The 16,972-nt window shown below is 40.2% G+C and overlaps 1 protein-coding gene and 1 non-coding gene across 2 annotated transcripts; both read left to right on the forward strand.

Annotated features, from left to right (window-relative positions):
* The first annotated feature begins 288 nt into the window (after positions 1–288).
* LOC114238365 (U1 spliceosomal RNA) lies at positions 289–452 on the forward strand. The gene has a single exon (XR_003623757.1). It is a non-coding gene; the product is annotated as a U1 spliceosomal RNA (small nuclear RNA).
* A 13,753-nt stretch (positions 453–14,205) lies between these two features.
* Positions 14,206–16,738, forward strand: LOC130709167 (monocyte to macrophage differentiation factor). The gene has a single exon (XM_057555846.1). It carries the CDS (start codon positions 14,448–14,450, stop codon positions 15,162–15,164), a length of 717 nt encoding a protein of 238 aa, XP_057411829.1. The 5' UTR covers positions 14,206–14,447; the 3' UTR covers positions 15,165–16,738.
* Positions 16,739–16,972: the final 234 nt, after the last annotated feature.

Genomic DNA, 16,972 nt, shown 5'->3' on the forward strand with positions numbered 1-16,972 from the left:
TATGAAACGGCATGGTCAAAGACAGAGAAGAATGGGAAACACTCATGGGTATGTTTACCAGAGTATTACTAAAGAGAAGGAATTACTTTGCTTCAAAGGTGGAGATTTACAATACCTGTATAATGTTTCTAAAGGGGATAATGAAAGGTTTGGCCAGAGTTCTACTTCTTATACTTATGGGGTTTTTTGACTTGTATGTATATGTTAAACACACACAAAAAATATATCTGTAATATATGTATTCCATATATCCTGCCTACCTCCTGGGGTTATCAAGAGAGTGATTCAATACTTACCTGGCAGGGGAGATACCATGATCACGAAGGTGGTTTTCCCAGGGCGAGACTTATTCATTGCACTCCGGATGTACTGAACCCTGCAATATCCCCAAACGTGGTAAACTCGACTGCATAATTTGTGGTAGTGTGGGACTGCATTCACGCTTTCCCCTGTAAAGAAAAAAAAAAAGAGAGCGAGAGAGTGATTCATTCATTTTCTCACTTAATAACTGTGTTTGGTTGAAGGAATCCCAAAATGGAGAAGGCATGTTCTAGTTTCTAAAGGAATCCATCTTGGAGAAAGGATTAAACTATGTGATGATATGGATAGTAACTCATGGTGTTTAAGAAAGTTGTCATTGTGCTAATATGTTTTCATAATTGTGGACCTTTTATTTTCATCCAGAACTACTAAATATAGGTGCTTTCAAAATTATTGGAGCAGGATGATTTATAGCAAAGACATATGCTGTGTTGGCATTTTCATAGTTCTATCTATTAGAATCTTATCATTTTAACAGGAATGCTTCTTACTATTTTCCTTTGGCTGTATTAAATTCATCAGAAAAAAGTGCTAGAGATTTTAAAGCCAGCCAGACCTGCAGCTGACTCTTGGTTTTACCAATAAGTCACTGAGTGACCTTGGGAAAAAAAATCACAGAAACTCTCTGACCTTTATTGTCCTCATCTATTAAATGGGGATAACAATCCTTAATTTTCAAGATTTTTTTCATGAGTTATATATGATTCTGTATTTTAAAAGCACCTAAGAGAGTAAGTGGTTCTATAAATGGCAAAAATAAATGGTGGTCAGATATTGCTCTGTGGAAAACCTGGTCATTATAATATGACAAATTAACTGAAGAACTCAGACAAATTGATACCTTGTCAAGCCCAACTCTAGAGAATCATCTCAAGGAGGTCTTGAAATTTAAAAAAAGACTATATATGAATTCTGTAGGAGATTTTTATCATATTAAATAAGTCTAGAAAATCATTGTATGATATCCTTCTCAGTCTGCTAGGAGAAAAAATGTTAAATCCAACAAGAGGATGAGGACCTGCTTTTTTTTCCTTCTAAGAGGGATAGCTCTTAATCAGAGTGCATTCTCCATTCAAAATAATCTGTGAAGATTGGCATGAAAATGCAGATTCCTAATTGAACAAAGACAATTATTTCCAGATTGAAGTACAGTGGTGAATAGCTCTGTGCTCCAATTACCGCCAGACTTTTATTTCAAATGGGAAGCTGAAATCACAGATGAGTTCGCCTTAATTGGGAGAAATGGCTGAAATTGTACTTTTAATACCCTACTGTAACATCGTCTATGTAGGTCATCTTTTTTTCATGTACACATGACAGTGCCCTGTTTATGTCCATTTGGGACAGCAAGCTGTGATGGTGAGAGGGATAGCCTTTTTTACAAACAGAGGTAAAAGCATCCAAAAGTTAATCAGAGCCATAAAACTGTATAGCTTGTAAATAAAGGAATGGAAGAGTACATTCTTTTTTATAACTATGTGTGAATTCACTGACTAACATGAAAACCTAACTCAAGATAGCGTTAGTTCAAGCAAGATTTTCCTTGAACCTGATTACTCCTTCATAAAGTATCCACTTAAAAATTATCAGAGGGTAGCCCAACCATGAATACAAGGGCTCGCCAAATTAGGGTAGGTCTGACAGATTTTCTAAAGATTGAAAAAAAGAAAATTCAAAGGATAGATGTAGTCTGTGCTTCTCAAACAACCAGCAAACAACAAAGGAGAGCCTACTGTATGGTTGAGTTGGAGGTGGTGCTGGGTTGACAGAGATGAGGGTGCGGAAACTTTGGCAGTGAAGATTCCTCTTCTCGGGTCCTCTGTCACTCCAGCTGGGGACTCTAGGTCAGACATGAGACCTTGTCACCAACCACCGTGAACCATTGGTGTCTGTGTAGATGTTTCCTGTTTTCAAAGGGATTTCACAAACTATTTCATTGTATCCCCATCCCTCTGAACTCCAAGCTAGGTGTGGTGGATATCACCATCTCCTTTTACAAATGAAGAAACTAAGGCCCAGATCCTTGCTTAGGGGGCAGAGTGAATGAGTATAGGGCTAGGATGAGGACCCAGCCTCTGATTAACGATAACCAATCCAAAGTGTCACATGTCACTGGAGGAATCCTAAATGACTTCCATGCCTTAGTGTGAGAACCACCACATGCCACTGTCTTTCAGGCTGTAGAAATAATAAGCAAAGTAACTGTGCTGTCTGTCGTCTTACAGTCATTGGCTTTCACAATTAGCTAGATATATCCCGCAAATGTGGAACCTGGGGTGCACAAAGGTTAAGTGACTTTTCCAAAGTCCGACAATCAGTTAAGTGTTGGAGCTAGACCCAAACGAGCCTCAGTGACTCCAAACCCTGTGCTTTTTCCTTTCACCAGGAGAGACCCAGGTTTTTACATCCATCCCTTCTGCTGCTCTTCACAGAATTTATTCATTCGTTCAACAAAAATCACAGCAGTGGACAAAATAGACCCAAATCCCTGTCCCTATAGAGCTTACCTATTCTAGTAGGAAAAATAGACATTAGGCAAAATAAGTAAAAAGTTTGATGGTGGTAAGTGCTATGGAGAAAAATAAAGCTAGAAAAGATTTTTGGAGACTGAGAAGTTGCAAGTTTAGATCGGGTCATCTGGGGAGGCTTCACTGAAAGGTGGCAGTTCAGCAAAGTCCTGAGGGAGGTGAGCGAGTGAAGCTGCATTTCAGGCGGAGGGAGAAGCAAGTAGTCCGGCCTCAGTGTTTGCCTGGCTTGGCCAAGGAACAGCGCAGAAGCGAAGGTGGCCGTAACTGGGTGGGCAGGGGGCGAAGGAGTAAGGGGGGAGGGCCTAGGGTAATGAGAGGTCAGACAGAGCCAGGCTCAGGCCAGCTTGAGGACTTTTCCGAGTGAAATGGAAGCTATTTCAGGGTTTTGATTAAAGGACATCACCATCTGACTTATATCAAAAGGATAGCTCTAGATCTTTACTGAGAATAGACTAACAAGGGTCCAAGTTGGAGGCAGAAAAATCAATTAGGAGGCAGATAACAACAACAATAATTATTATATTATTAAATTGAAAGGGCATAAAGATGATTTATATTGGCTTCAGCTAGGGAGATGGTAAGAAATGGTCAGAAAGATAAGAAATAGGGCTGGCTCTACCCCTGTTGCTGCCTGTTTGCCTTGGTTGCTAAAGTGTCTTGGAGATACTGAGAGGGAGGAGCCCTCACGGGAAGATGCTCTCAGGCGTGGCAGGCAGCCACAGGAGTCCCTTGCTCAGATCTCCCTTCAAGAGATAACCTGCCAGTGGTAGTTTGATAGGGATTGCATTAAATCTGTAGATTGCTTTGGGTAGTAGAGTCATTTTCACAATGGTGATTCTTCCAATCCAAGAACATGGTATATCTCTCCATCTATTTGTATCATCTTTAATTTCTTTCATCAGTGGCTTATAATTTTCTGCATACAGGTCTTTTGTCTCCTTAGGTAGGTTTATTCCTAGGTATTTTATTCTTTTTGTTGCAATGGTAAATGGGAGTGTTTCCTTAATTTCTCTTTCAGATCTTTCATCATTAGTGTATAGGAATGCCAGAGATTTCTGTGCATTAATTTTGTATCCTGCTACTTTACCAAATTCATTGATTAGCTCTAGTAGTTTTCTGGTGGCATCTTTAGGATTCTCTATGTATAGTATCAGCTCTATTTACAATAGCCAGGACATGGAAGCAACCTAAGTGTCCATCAACAGATGAATGGATAAAGAAGATGTGGCACATATATACAATGGAATATTACTCAGCCATAAAAAGAAACGAAATGGAGGTATTTGTAGTGAGGTGGATGGACCTAGAGTCTGTCATACAGAGTGAAGTAAGTCAGAAAGAGAAAAACAGATACCGTATGCTAACACATATATGTGGAATCTAAGAAAAAAAAAAAAGGTCATGAAGAACCTAGGGGCAAGATGGGAATAAAGACACAGACCTACTAGACAATGGACTTGAGGATATGGGGAAGGGTAGGATAAGCTGTGACAAAGTGAGAGAGTGGCATGGACATATATACACTACCAAACGTAAAATAGATACCTAGTGAGAAGCAGCCGCATAGCACAGGGAGATCAGCTCGGTGCTTTGTGACCACCTAGAGGGGTGGGATAGGGAGGGTGGGAGGGAGGGAGACGCAAGAGGGAAGAGATATGGGAACATATGTATATGTATAACTGATTCACTTTGTTATAAAGCAGAAACTAACACACCATTGTAAAGCAATTATACTCCAATAAAGATGTTAAAAAAAAAAAAAAAAGAGATAACCTGCCGAGGAGAGGGGCTGGTTGGTGACCTCATCTGCACCCTGGGTGCTGTGCAGCAGTGCTCTTGCTGAGGCCGCACTCTCCCCACGCTGCTCCCAGCCAGGTTCCTGCCTAATCAGGGCTCCTCTCACAGGCCGTCTTTGCTCCAATCCCCCTTCATCCTGTCTCTCCCTTCACAGACCTGCACAGACTGACATCCCTGGCCTCTCTCATCCACCTTGGGCTTCAGTAGCTCTGTCTTTCTCTCTGCTGAGGTTCTTGGAACCCCAATTGGCATATCCAATTTTGTGCTCTAGCCAATAGCAAAAATCATCCTACTACTAATAAAAATAAATACAAACTGAGTTCTTACTATGTGCAAAAAACTGAGCTAAGTGCTTTACATGGAGTATATCTTTTTAATCTTTACTACAACCCAATGAGGAATGTACTATTTTATGTATGAGGAAACTGAGTCTTAGAAAGATTAATTGATTTCCCCAAATTCAAATATCTGGCAAGTGGAGGAGTTGCCATTGAACTTGGGCAGCTTGGGTATAGAATCGAAACTCTGGCGACTATATCAGTCTCAGGACAGGGTCCTCCCACTGCCCTGCCTGACTGACTTCATGCTTCTTAGCTAACCTACAAACATCTTCATAAGATTTTAACCAAACTTATCCATGAGGTTCAGCAAGAAGCTAGTACCTTAGTACCCTGGTACCCTAGTACCATAGAACCCTAGTACCATCCCTGTAGTTAAAGTTTCCATTAACTTCCCAGGGTCATACAATTCCACCTGTCTAGAAGAGAGCTGTTCTCATTTCTCTGCAAATATTGGTCTGATGCCTGCCTAGTGTCTTTGCCACCACATTTCATAATTTGTATTTTATTATTTTTAAGTGACAACTATTTCATAAACTATCACGGGATTAAGAAAACAGCCCTGAATTGGGATCAGAAGACCAGATTTCTAGTTCCAACTCCAACACTAAGTCAGTTCAAGATGTGCTCTATTGCTAGTCATGAAACCCCATCTGAACTAGTCAAGGCAAAGAGGGAATCTATTTGTTATCCAAACTGGGAAGTCCAAAGGGTGACTCTAATTTCAGACATGACTGTGTCCAGATAACAGCATTAGGACTCTGTCTCTCTCACTGCATCTATCACCTCTGTCTGCCACTGTTTGGGCTTTGTTCTTTGTAGGCCCATTTTATTTGACAGTAAAGATGGCTCTCCCCAGCTCCATGCTACATTTTCCTTAACACTGGATATCACAAAAGAAGAAAACCTCTCTCTCTGTATTCATATAAATCCCTAATTAAGGACATGATTGGCCTTGTTTGGGGAAGGTGCTTGAGCGTGAATCAGCCATTGGGTCTAGGATGATGACACATTCTGATGGGCAGTCCGGGTTATGAGTACACCTCTGCAGGGGGGAATACAGGACTAACTGATTAATCATCACATCAGCAGGAGATATTTATTCCTGCAGTAAAAACAAAAAAAGATGCTTGGCAAGTAAATGTAACAACTTTACACAACAATCATCATAGGTCTTCCAAATATAAAACACATGCATGCCCCTCTGCAGGGCAACCCAAAGCCTCATCCACCTGCCACATCGAGCTCAAAATCCCATCTCCTGGGTCATGTGCAGTCCTCTTCATCAGATCTGGACCTGATGTGGCTGCCTGTGATGCAGCAGTTAAAACAAGACATAAGTTATCTGACCCCATACATCTCCCCCCACTCATATACACACATACAATACACTCAATATACATCATACACACACATACAATATACTCAGTATACAACAGTGAAACAAGGACAGGCAACTTGCAACAAATGTCCTCCATTCAAGACAGAGAAGAATGGTAAACTAGCAGCCTCTAGTCTTTAGGAGTGACAAAATCCTTGACCTGGTAGTGGAGGAAGTTCCTTGATTGGATCCTAAATATGCCTTTTAGGATCTGTTTGATTTTAGCCAGTTCTAAGGGCCAATAACCAAATCCAAAGTTCTTCCCTAAAGGAGTTTTTAAATCCTGCTTTACTTATTCATTTTCTCACCTTCTACCTCTTTCTTCCTCTCAATTTAGTGTTGGCTCACTGGAGATTATCTCAAGCAATAGCCATGATTAAGAAGGCAACACAGTCTGAATTCTGCTACAAAGCCAAGTCCTTCTAGTTAATTGAGAAATCTCTGGGGCTTTTTGTTATTTAACGTCTTTCTGTTATTTCGTGCCATTTGGGGTCCAGAAGTAAGTAACTCTTCGCTATGAGATTCCCTATTTCTGGACCCTCTCTCTGTTCCCTTTCTTTTCTTTGCAATTACACCCAGGATCAACCTACACACACTAATATCCAGCTCTTCCAAATTCTTCATCTAGAGATACAAGCTCCAAAGGTATTTATTCTGCCTTCCAATTGCTGCAGGCAATAGTTTTATCAAGCATTTTTTTTTTTAGCACCAGGGATTTCTGGTCTCAGGCAGCTCTGTTTTCTCACCACCTGACAACCAAATACTAAGCCATTACCGTATATTTTAGACTTTGCTTATGACATTACACCACTTCAATTAGTGGTAAGGTAATAAGCTACATGGCTGTGACAAATACATCTAAAAATAAATGATTCAAACACTATAGAGTTTTATTTCTCATTTATATACCAGTCTGGGATCAATGTCCCTAGTTTGTGGTTGGCTCTCTGCCGTGGTGATCATTTGGGGACCCAGGTTCTTTAGATTTTTTTAATCTCACAGATCCACTATCCCTTAAAGCTTTGCTATCATCTTCATTCAGTCAATAGACTGGAAAAAAAGAGAGCATGACAGCAAAGGAAACCATAAACAAGACGAAAAGACAACCCTCAGAATGGGAGAAAATATTTGCAAATGCAGGAACTGACAAAGGATTAATCTCCAAAGTATACAAGCAGCTCATGCAGCTCAATATCAAAAAAACAAACGACCCAATCCAAAAATGGACAGAAGACCTAAATAAACATTTCTCCAAAGAAGATATACAGATTGCCAACAAACACATGAAAGGATGTTCAACATCACTAATCATTAGAGAAATGCAAATCAAAACCACAATGAGGTATCACCTCACACTGGTCAGAATGGCCATCATCAAAAAATCTATAAACAATAAATGCTGGAGAGGGTGTGGAGAGAAGTGAACCCTCTTACACTGTTGGTGGGAATGTAAATTGATACAGCCACTATGGAGAACAGCATGGAGGTTCCTTAAAAAACTAAAAATAGAACTACCATATGACCCAGCAATCCCACTACTGGGCATATACCCTGAGAAAACCATTATTCAAAAAGAGACATGTACCACAATGTTCACTGCAGCACTATTTACAATAACCAGGACATGGAAACAACCTAAGTGTCCATCAACAGATGAATGGATAAAGAAGATGTGGCACATATATACAATGGAATATTACTCAGCCATAAAAAGAAACGAACCTGAGTTATTTGTAGTGAGGTGGATGGAGCTAGAGTCTGTCAAACAGAGTGAAGTAAGTCAGAAAGAGAAAAACAAATACCGTATGCTAACACATATATATGGAATCTAAAAAAACTTGGTTCTGATAAACCTAGGGGCAGGACACGAATAAAGACACAGATGTAGAGAATGGACTTGAGGACACAGGGAGGGGGAAGGGTAAGCTGGGATGAAATGAGAGAGTAGCCCTGACATATATACACTACCAAATGTAAAATAGATAGCTAGTGGGAGGCAGCTGCATAGCACAGGGAGATTAGCTCGGTGCTTTGTGACCGCCTAGACGGGTGGGATAGGGATGGTGGGAGGGAGGCGCAAGAGGGAGGGGATATGGGGATATATGTATACATATAGCTGATTCACTTTGTTATACAGCAGAAACTAATACAACATTGTAAAGCAATTTTACTCCAATAAAGATGTTTAAAAAAAAACACACAAATATATTATTTTACAGTTCTGGAGATCAGAGGCCCTAAAGTCATGGTTGATTGGCAGGGCTGAGCTCCTTCTGGAGGATGTAGTGGAGAATCCATCTCCTCGCCTTGTCCAGCTTCTAGAGGCCACCTGGATTCCTTGGCTCATGGCCCCATACTGTATTCAAAGACAACACCATAGCATCTTCCAATCATTCTCTCTGCTTCCCTTTTCACTTTGCTTTTTTCTCTCCAATTCTCCTATTTCCTCTTTGTGATTACATTGGCTCCACCCCAATAAACAACCTACCTCCAGGTCCTTAACTTAATCTGTTTCTGAAAGTCCCTTTTTCCATGCAAGGCAACATATTCACAGGTTATGAAGATTAGGATGTGGACATCTTGGGGGTGGAAGGTGGTTGGCATTATTCAGCCTGCCACACATGTATTATCTCAATCTCACAACAACACTATGGAGTTGAAATTAATTTTTTTTTCTTTTATAATCAAGGAAACAGACTAAATAAGACTAAATAAGCCATCACACTCAGATCTATTAAAAAAAAGAGAGAGAGAGAGAGAGAACATGGAAGGACCTACCCACTTAAAGCTTTGGCTCAAAAATGGCATATGTCACTTCCACTCACATTCCATTGACTAGAATTTAGTCACTAGGACTCACTTAACGGCAAGAGACTGGGAAATGTAGCCTAGCTATTAGGCCAAGAAGAAAAGGAAACAAATTTTTGGTAAACAGCTAGGAGACTCTGTTGTGCTAAGTAAAGAAAAAGTGTGTCTACAGGGAGAAAGTGTTTTTAACTGCCAGTTGAAGCTTAGGGACCAAAGAAGTTGAGAGGTGATATATTACTAAATGACTTGGATTGTTGATTTTAATGAGAGTTTCTACGGAATTAACCAGATACAAGGTGGATTGCCAGAGGTTGAGAAAGGAGTGGGAGGTGAAGCAATGGAGGCAGCAAATGTAGTTGATCCTTTCTAGACCCTTGGGTGTGAAGGCATTTCCTATAACAAAGGGTTAAATCAAAAGAGCAGAGACTATTTAGACCAGGAAATAAAGTATATCTAGTATAGGGGCATGTTATCAATTAAACTGTGTCCCCACAGAAAAGATATGTTGGAGTCCTAACTAACTCCCAGTACCTCAGAACGTGACCATTGGGGATAGGGTTGTAAGAGGTAATCAAGATAAAATGAAGTCATTAGAGTGTGCCCTAATCCAATATGGTGTTCTTATAAGAAGAGGAAATCTAGACACAGACAGATACATAAGGAGAATACCAGGTGAACATGAAGATAGCCATCTACAAGCCAAGGAGAGAGACCTGGAACAGCTTCTCCTCTCACAGACCTCAGAAGGAACCAACCCTGCTGACACCTTGATTTCAGGCTTCTAGTCTCCAGAACTGAGACAATACATTTCCGACATTTAAGCCAACCAGTTTGTGGTACTTTGTTATGACAGCCATAACAAATGAATACAAGACCTCTGTTGTTTTTTGCCAGCCTATCATCCATTCCCCCTATGGTTCTTTTGGGGAACTTCTCCTCCCCTCCTCTTAGTTCATGTGGTTCTTCTGGATCTGATCCAATCTGTAGCTCCAGGAGCTAGCAATGACCCAGGCTTAGTCAATCAGTGTATCCCATCCCCTGACCACAGTGATTGGTCAGTGAAAACAGGCCAGGTTTTTTGCTGAAATCTTTTTCAGGAGTTGCTGTGCTGATAGAATGTAGGCCTGGAGCTAGTGGTGGCCACCTTGCTAGCATGAGGGAATAACCTTCCTGAGAGTGGACCCAATGCAGAGAAAATCCAATCTGAGAGATGGGGAGTACAAGAGTTCTATAATATGTAATTTGAGCACTTGGATACAACTGTTCCTGAAACTGCATACTCCTCTACCTTTCCAGATAAATCCAATAACTTTTCTTTTATTTGGATTTGATTTGGGTTTCTTTCACAGCAACTGAAAGAGTTCTGGTTAAATGATACTGCTAGTTATTCCTATCTGCTTCCAACTGCCTCTTGACTTTCTCCAGTCACAATTTTCCTAAGCCCATACTGAATTCTCCATCCAAGAGTCCCGCCCCTTTATACTCATGGAGAAACTCCAGTACAGAAGTGAGTTTAAGTAACATTTATACACCTTTCATCTTCCTTGTTCTACATGAAACTTGAAAGAAAAGGTAATCCTAATCTAATCTTTTGAAGACTCCCTTCTTCCCTATGTCTCCCTTTTAAGCACACATTCAACCTCAGAGAACATTTTGCTTTAAAGTATCAAGGACATTTTGAAGGAAGAATGTGAGAAAAATATAGGTTTTGGTAAATTGTATCACTCATTGCTAAGTAACATCAAGTGAGTAATTAAAATTGAGAATGGAATACCCAAAATGATTAAAAGTGGGCAAAATTAACTAAATACCTAGGATTCCCAAACAAGTCTTCTTCTTTTAGAGTAAAAATACAAATTTGAAAATAAATATTGTATAAGTAGAATGCATACGTAATTTTTCTTTTGACCATGAAATGAAATATTTGGACAGGAGGTGAAAATAAACTGAGCTGTCTGTGGTCCTGAAAATCCAATTATTAAGAACATGGATACTTTTTATTATTTACTTTTATTACAAGAAATGATGAAACATTTTCCCGTAAAGACAGAATGACTCTTAAAGAATTCTGAATACAGGTAATTTAATCTCATTTTCTTTGACTTTAAGTACTCCTAAGCAGATAAATTAATGAAGCAGGTTACTTTTCTCATTCTGACAGAGAGCTTTAAGTTACAGTAATGTACAGCTACAGAGTAACAGTAAATACAAACAGGAAAAAATACTAAACAGGAACTAGAATGTCTAACCTTCTTGGTCTCAATTATAATTTTCTTACAAGAAAAAGCATCCAACTCTCTTATCAAAACTTAAATATTGACACATAATTTTCTTTGTTAGATTTTTCTTTCTAATATTTATAAACAAGAGCCTTTTCACAATTATGTTATTTCTTTTATTATGATATTTAAATAAATGTAGTTCTATATTGCTGATGTTTTCTTGATGCTTTTTCTATTTTCAGCAGGTTTTAGAGCTTGGTTTGTTGTGTTTTGGGTTTTTTTTTTTTTCTGTTAAAGTTAGAGGGAAAAGAAACATTTCTGCAATATGGGTGTCCACCTTGGTCACTGAGCTTTCTATAATATAGCTTTCCACAGGGTGGAAGACAGAAGTATGCCTGTGGATAAGGTATTATACATTCATATTATCAATGAGGAAAACTGAGTTTCACAGCACTTTACATTGTTCAATAAACAAGTTACAGGATTCAAACTTGACTAACTTTATGTCTAGTATTAGCCTTCCTCAAGAGGATGTTTAATCTCCATAGCCAGGTAGTCAGCTCCTAAAGACTTCAATTCATGTTGTATCTTTTTTGATAAAGATAAGCCACTTGACCTACGGTCAGAGCATTGAGCTTTGTAGTCGGACAGGCCTGGTTTCAAAGTTTGGACTGCTAGACTGCTCTGAGCCTCAATTTCCTCATTTGTAAAACAAAGCTGACAATACCTACCTTGTATAAATGTGTGTAAAGAGTTTAGCAAAGTATCAGATACAATACATCATAATGTTCAGTAAGTGTTAGCTTTTATATATGCTACATATGTGTGAGATATACAGATAGATGGTTACAGTGATGGATACCTGGCACACAGCAGCTTGAATTCTGAGTAAGCAAAGAGAAGAGATTTGGTGGGCTTTGTGGAAGGTACATTATGTGATAGCTTAGGTTCTCAAGTAACATCAAATGCCAAGAAAAGAAAGTATAACATAAGAGTTCCCCTAGTTCTCAGTAGGGACTCAATATGTTTTTGTCAAACTTGACTTATACGTTGGTTTGCCTCCACACGCTTCTCTTTGCCTCATTCTGTACCGTCGTCTCTCTTGGCAACTTCTCTTATACCTGTGCTTCCATAATTATTACTAGAAGCATTTATAAATCCAGCCAGGTGATTTCTCTTAGCGCTCTGGGCCTGCATATCTTACTGCCCAATAGACTTTTCTGTGGCCTGGAGGTCAGTATGTCATAAAATGAGCTCACTATTATGCTCCCCGGCCCCTGCACTTCATCCTCATTCCCTATCCCAGCAAATGAGACTCCAGCTGACTAACCAGAAACCCGGATTCTTCCTTACCCTCACATCCAATCAGCCCCCAACTATTAATTCTACCTTCAGAATATCTCTCCCTCCACATCCCTTCTCTTTCTCCACTCAGATCCTCCACTACCGCTGCTTTCCTAGTTAAGATCTCCATCATCTCTTGTCTTTCTATGTGGATTAACAAATGGCAATATCACGTAGACTACACGCATCCTCTCTCCACTGTGTGCAAACAACTCTCATGCCATGTATGAAGAACCCAGTTCAAGATTGTCGGGCCTTTCGTCTTAGCTGTCTTTTCTCTAATACTGAATTATATTACAAATTTAAAATTAAGCATCATATTTTATAATTTTAAATATTTTCATTAGAGTAAAACATGAAACAATATATTCATGTCTTTTGAAATTAAATTTCCCCAAAATATGAAAACATCAGCCTAGAAAATATAATCATTAAATTAAAAATTTTTAGTTCAGTTTCAAAAAAAGAAATCTTCATCACCTCTTTCCTTCTAAATCTCCTTACCCTCTCCAATGCGTCCTCTGCCCAACTGCCAAAGTGACACTTTTAACATAAAAACCGTATCATGCCATTTGTTCCCATGCTCACCCTCCTCCAATGGCCCCCTTCCTGACCACCTTAGTTTGCCTTGACATTTCAAGGATTTAAATAATAGTACTCACTTGAGAGGAGCCAAAGACAGACAGATCTCAAAATGTCAGCTTTATTAATGAAAATACAGTCAAAACCAGGCTTAGGTTTAGGGAAACAATAGCTTCCTAATCTTACACCCCAGAATTAGATTGCCTAACAGCTGGACACCCACAGACAGGTCTCTCCCTATAAGGACAGACTTCTTTTACAGGTGTCCAAGAATACATCAGAAAGGCTGCTCTATACAGGATAGAAGAGAAATGGAGCCGAACTCCCTGCTCGCGGACAGGAGTGAGTGAAAAGGCAGCAAAGCTGGGAGAGCAATGCTAATAGAGGACCCCTTGCAGGGAAACGTGGAGCCAGCAGAAATGAGGCTCGTCATCCCAACCTCAAGAGTGGACACATCAGCAAAGCCCTTCATGTTGTCACCAATTAATTCTCCAGCACCTCCCCTGCCAGCCCTTTTGACTGCCTTCCCTCTCCGACTTCCATGGCCTGAAGCCATTCTTGCTGCAGGACTTGCAGGGTCCTGAACACACCAGCTCTTCTCTTGTTTCTATGCCCACGTATGTGCCCTTCCCTCAGCTGGGAATGCTCCCCGCTAGCTTTCTGCCGTGTAAAATTCTCTCTGTTACTCATGCTTCAAGTCCCCTCCGCCTCGCTCTGGCAGGGTCCTTCTCTGGTGCCCCCAAGGTATGTGGCACATTCATCTGCCCAGTTATCTTTCCCTTGCAAGGTCGGAAGCTTTTTGAGAAGAGAGACCTACACTTTGATCTTTGGATTCCCAGGACCTAGAGCAGTGCTTGGCACACAGAATAACCTCTAATAGGAGCCGGGAGGCTGGATGCGGGAGGCGCTGGGGCCGTTTAAGCGGCTTCCCTCCCGCCCCCAGCCGCCTGGTCTGGCTCCGGCCCTGTCCCGACCCTCGGCCTGGCCCACTCCGACCCTGCCTGGCTGAGTGGTCCGCCGGGCACGCGGCGGCCTCCGGAGCAGCCCAAGCCCATGAGGGCCGCGCGCCCGGCCGCCGGCGCTGACGAGACCGAGCTCCTGGCCCACGAGGAGAAGCAGAGGATCAATGCGGTTCCAGAATCGATTCCAGCGGTTCATGAACCACCGGGCCCCAGCCAATGGCCGCTACAAACCAACTTGTTATGAACATGCTGCTAACTGTTACACACATGCATTCCTCATTGTTCCAGCCATTGTGGGCAGTGCCCTCCTCCACCGGCTGTCTGATGACTGCTGGGAAAAGATAACAGCATGGATTTATGGAATGGGCCTCTGTGCCCTCTTCATTGTTTCCACAGTATTTCACATCGTATCATGGAAAAAGAGCCACTTAAGGACAGTGGAGCATTGCTTTCACATGTGTGATAGAATGGTTATCTATTTCTTCATTGCTGCATCTTACGCCCCATGGTTAAATCTCCGTGAACTTGGACCCCTGGCATCTCATATGCGTTGGTTTATCTGGCTCATGGCAGCTGGAGGAACCATTTATGTATTTCTCTACCATGAAAAGTATAAGGTGGTTGAGCTCTTTTTCTATCTCACAATGGGGTTTTCTCCAGCCTTGGTGGTGACATCAATGAGTAACACCGATGGACTTCAGGAACTTGCCTATGGGGGCTTAATTTATTGCCTGGGCGTTGTGTTCTTCAAGAGCGATGGCATCATTCCATTTGCCCATGCCATCTGGCACCTGTTCGTGGCCACGGCAGCTGCAGTGCATTACTATGCCATTTGGAAATATCTTTACCGAAGTCCTACAGACTTTATGCGACATTTATGACCAATCTTTACTAGGTCTCCAAACCAGTATTATTTCAATTATGGCACTTAGGAGCGGGGTAAGAGCTGAAAACTGCACAGAGGGAAAAAAAAAAAGAAGACAGCTGTACTGACTTTATATCTTTTGAATATAATTACTGTGAAAGTATAAAAGCTGTGTTCTGGAATTTTCCCCCTCACAGCAGATAAATAAGGTAGTGAATTAATTATTCATTCCATTCCACTATCTGAAGTACTCTGGATAGACTTGGCCAACTGATGTTTACAAACCAGAATTTTGTATTTTAATTTTACAGATTTTACTACATAATTTTTCTAAATTACTAGGTCAGGCTGTAAAAGTCAGTGCAATAACAAAACTTCCTTTTTAAGAGAAAATGGTTTCTATCACTTTCCCATTAGCTGTGTGAAGAATCATGGACAGAATTTACACTACTTTTTACCATGTTTCATCTTGGCATAACATGGTTATTTTTTAAATAGAAACTTCAGTTTTTTGTAAATTTTTAAAAAATACTTCATTGAAAAGCATTTCTGCAGTTCCTCATTCATGTGAATTTTTGCAGCAAGCTGTCAACATTCCACAAATGAACAAACATTATACCTCTTCTGATAGTTTTATTAAGCATGGAGAAATTGCCAATTTTTAAAAACTACAAGTTTTCCAAAACTCTTCTGCCAGCCTCTGACTCTGAATTCCATGTTGCTTTGGGCTGTATACTTGACCTAGTTTGGTTTCCCAGCGATGGAAAAGTATTTTGATATCATTAACTTTTTCAAAAGATTCAACTTTTTCTCTATGCCTTTGCCATGTCTTCTTCAGGGTCCTTTTCAACAGCGGATGAGTATCTAGTCTGTACTAAGAGAATATTGTTGGGTTGGCCATCCACTGAAAACTCCTGAAGAGTGTTATGGATTACAGCGAATAGTGGTCATGCCTGTTTGGTGCCCAATGGTTGTCATTGTCACTTAGCTTTATATTATCAGTTTGATAGTCATTTTAAATTATGGAACTAGATGTGCATAAATTCACATTTCTACCTTTCCTTTGCATCTTATGATACACTTTCCTCTTTTTCATGGAAAAGTATTTAAAGCACTGTTTTACAGATAAACTCATGTGTCTGTCGTCCATGGGTTATATCCTGGCTCAGTGGAGTGGTATTTAATATATCGTTTTTGGTTTTCCTTCAGTGTCTTATATTAAGATTAACATATTAGTTGCTTTGTTGGTTAATCTCCTGTTGGTGTTTTAATAAATGAGATAACCTTGCCTTTAGATCAGGTGCTGATATTGCCTGTTTTCTAGTGATGGGTTTGATCATTGGAATTGTTGGTTTGTCAATACATTGAAGTCAGTTCATTGAAATTTTGTACTGATGTAGCTTTAAATGAGGGTTTATTTTGTGTGTGTATGTTTAGAACTCTCCGACTTTGGTAAATTATGTGGGAATGAAGAACAGAAGAACGGCCTCTTGCTGGTGAATTCTTAAATAGGCAAGGTATCCAGTGATAGCACCAGCCAGACCACCCCTTCTGCATGATTCTGAACATCTGGATGCCCCTTGTTTTATTGTGTATATTTTATTTTAAATGTATTAGCTTTTGTGGATTCATTTAAAGTCTGCTCAAAAGTACCACTGTCAAAACCACTAAAATGTATGTAAAAAATAGTGCTGTAGACTAAAATAAAATTGTTACTTGGATTTGTAAAAAAAAAAAAAAAAAAAAAAAAGAATAACCTCTAATAAATATGCGATGGTTGAATGAATGTATCCTGGACCTCCATTATTTTGCCACTTCAGCACT

This window comes from Balaenoptera acutorostrata, chromosome 11, assembly GCF_949987535.1.
Source record: "Balaenoptera acutorostrata chromosome 11, mBalAcu1.1, whole genome shotgun sequence".
NCBI classification, from domain to species: domain Eukaryota; kingdom Metazoa; phylum Chordata; class Mammalia; order Artiodactyla; family Balaenopteridae; genus Balaenoptera; species Balaenoptera acutorostrata.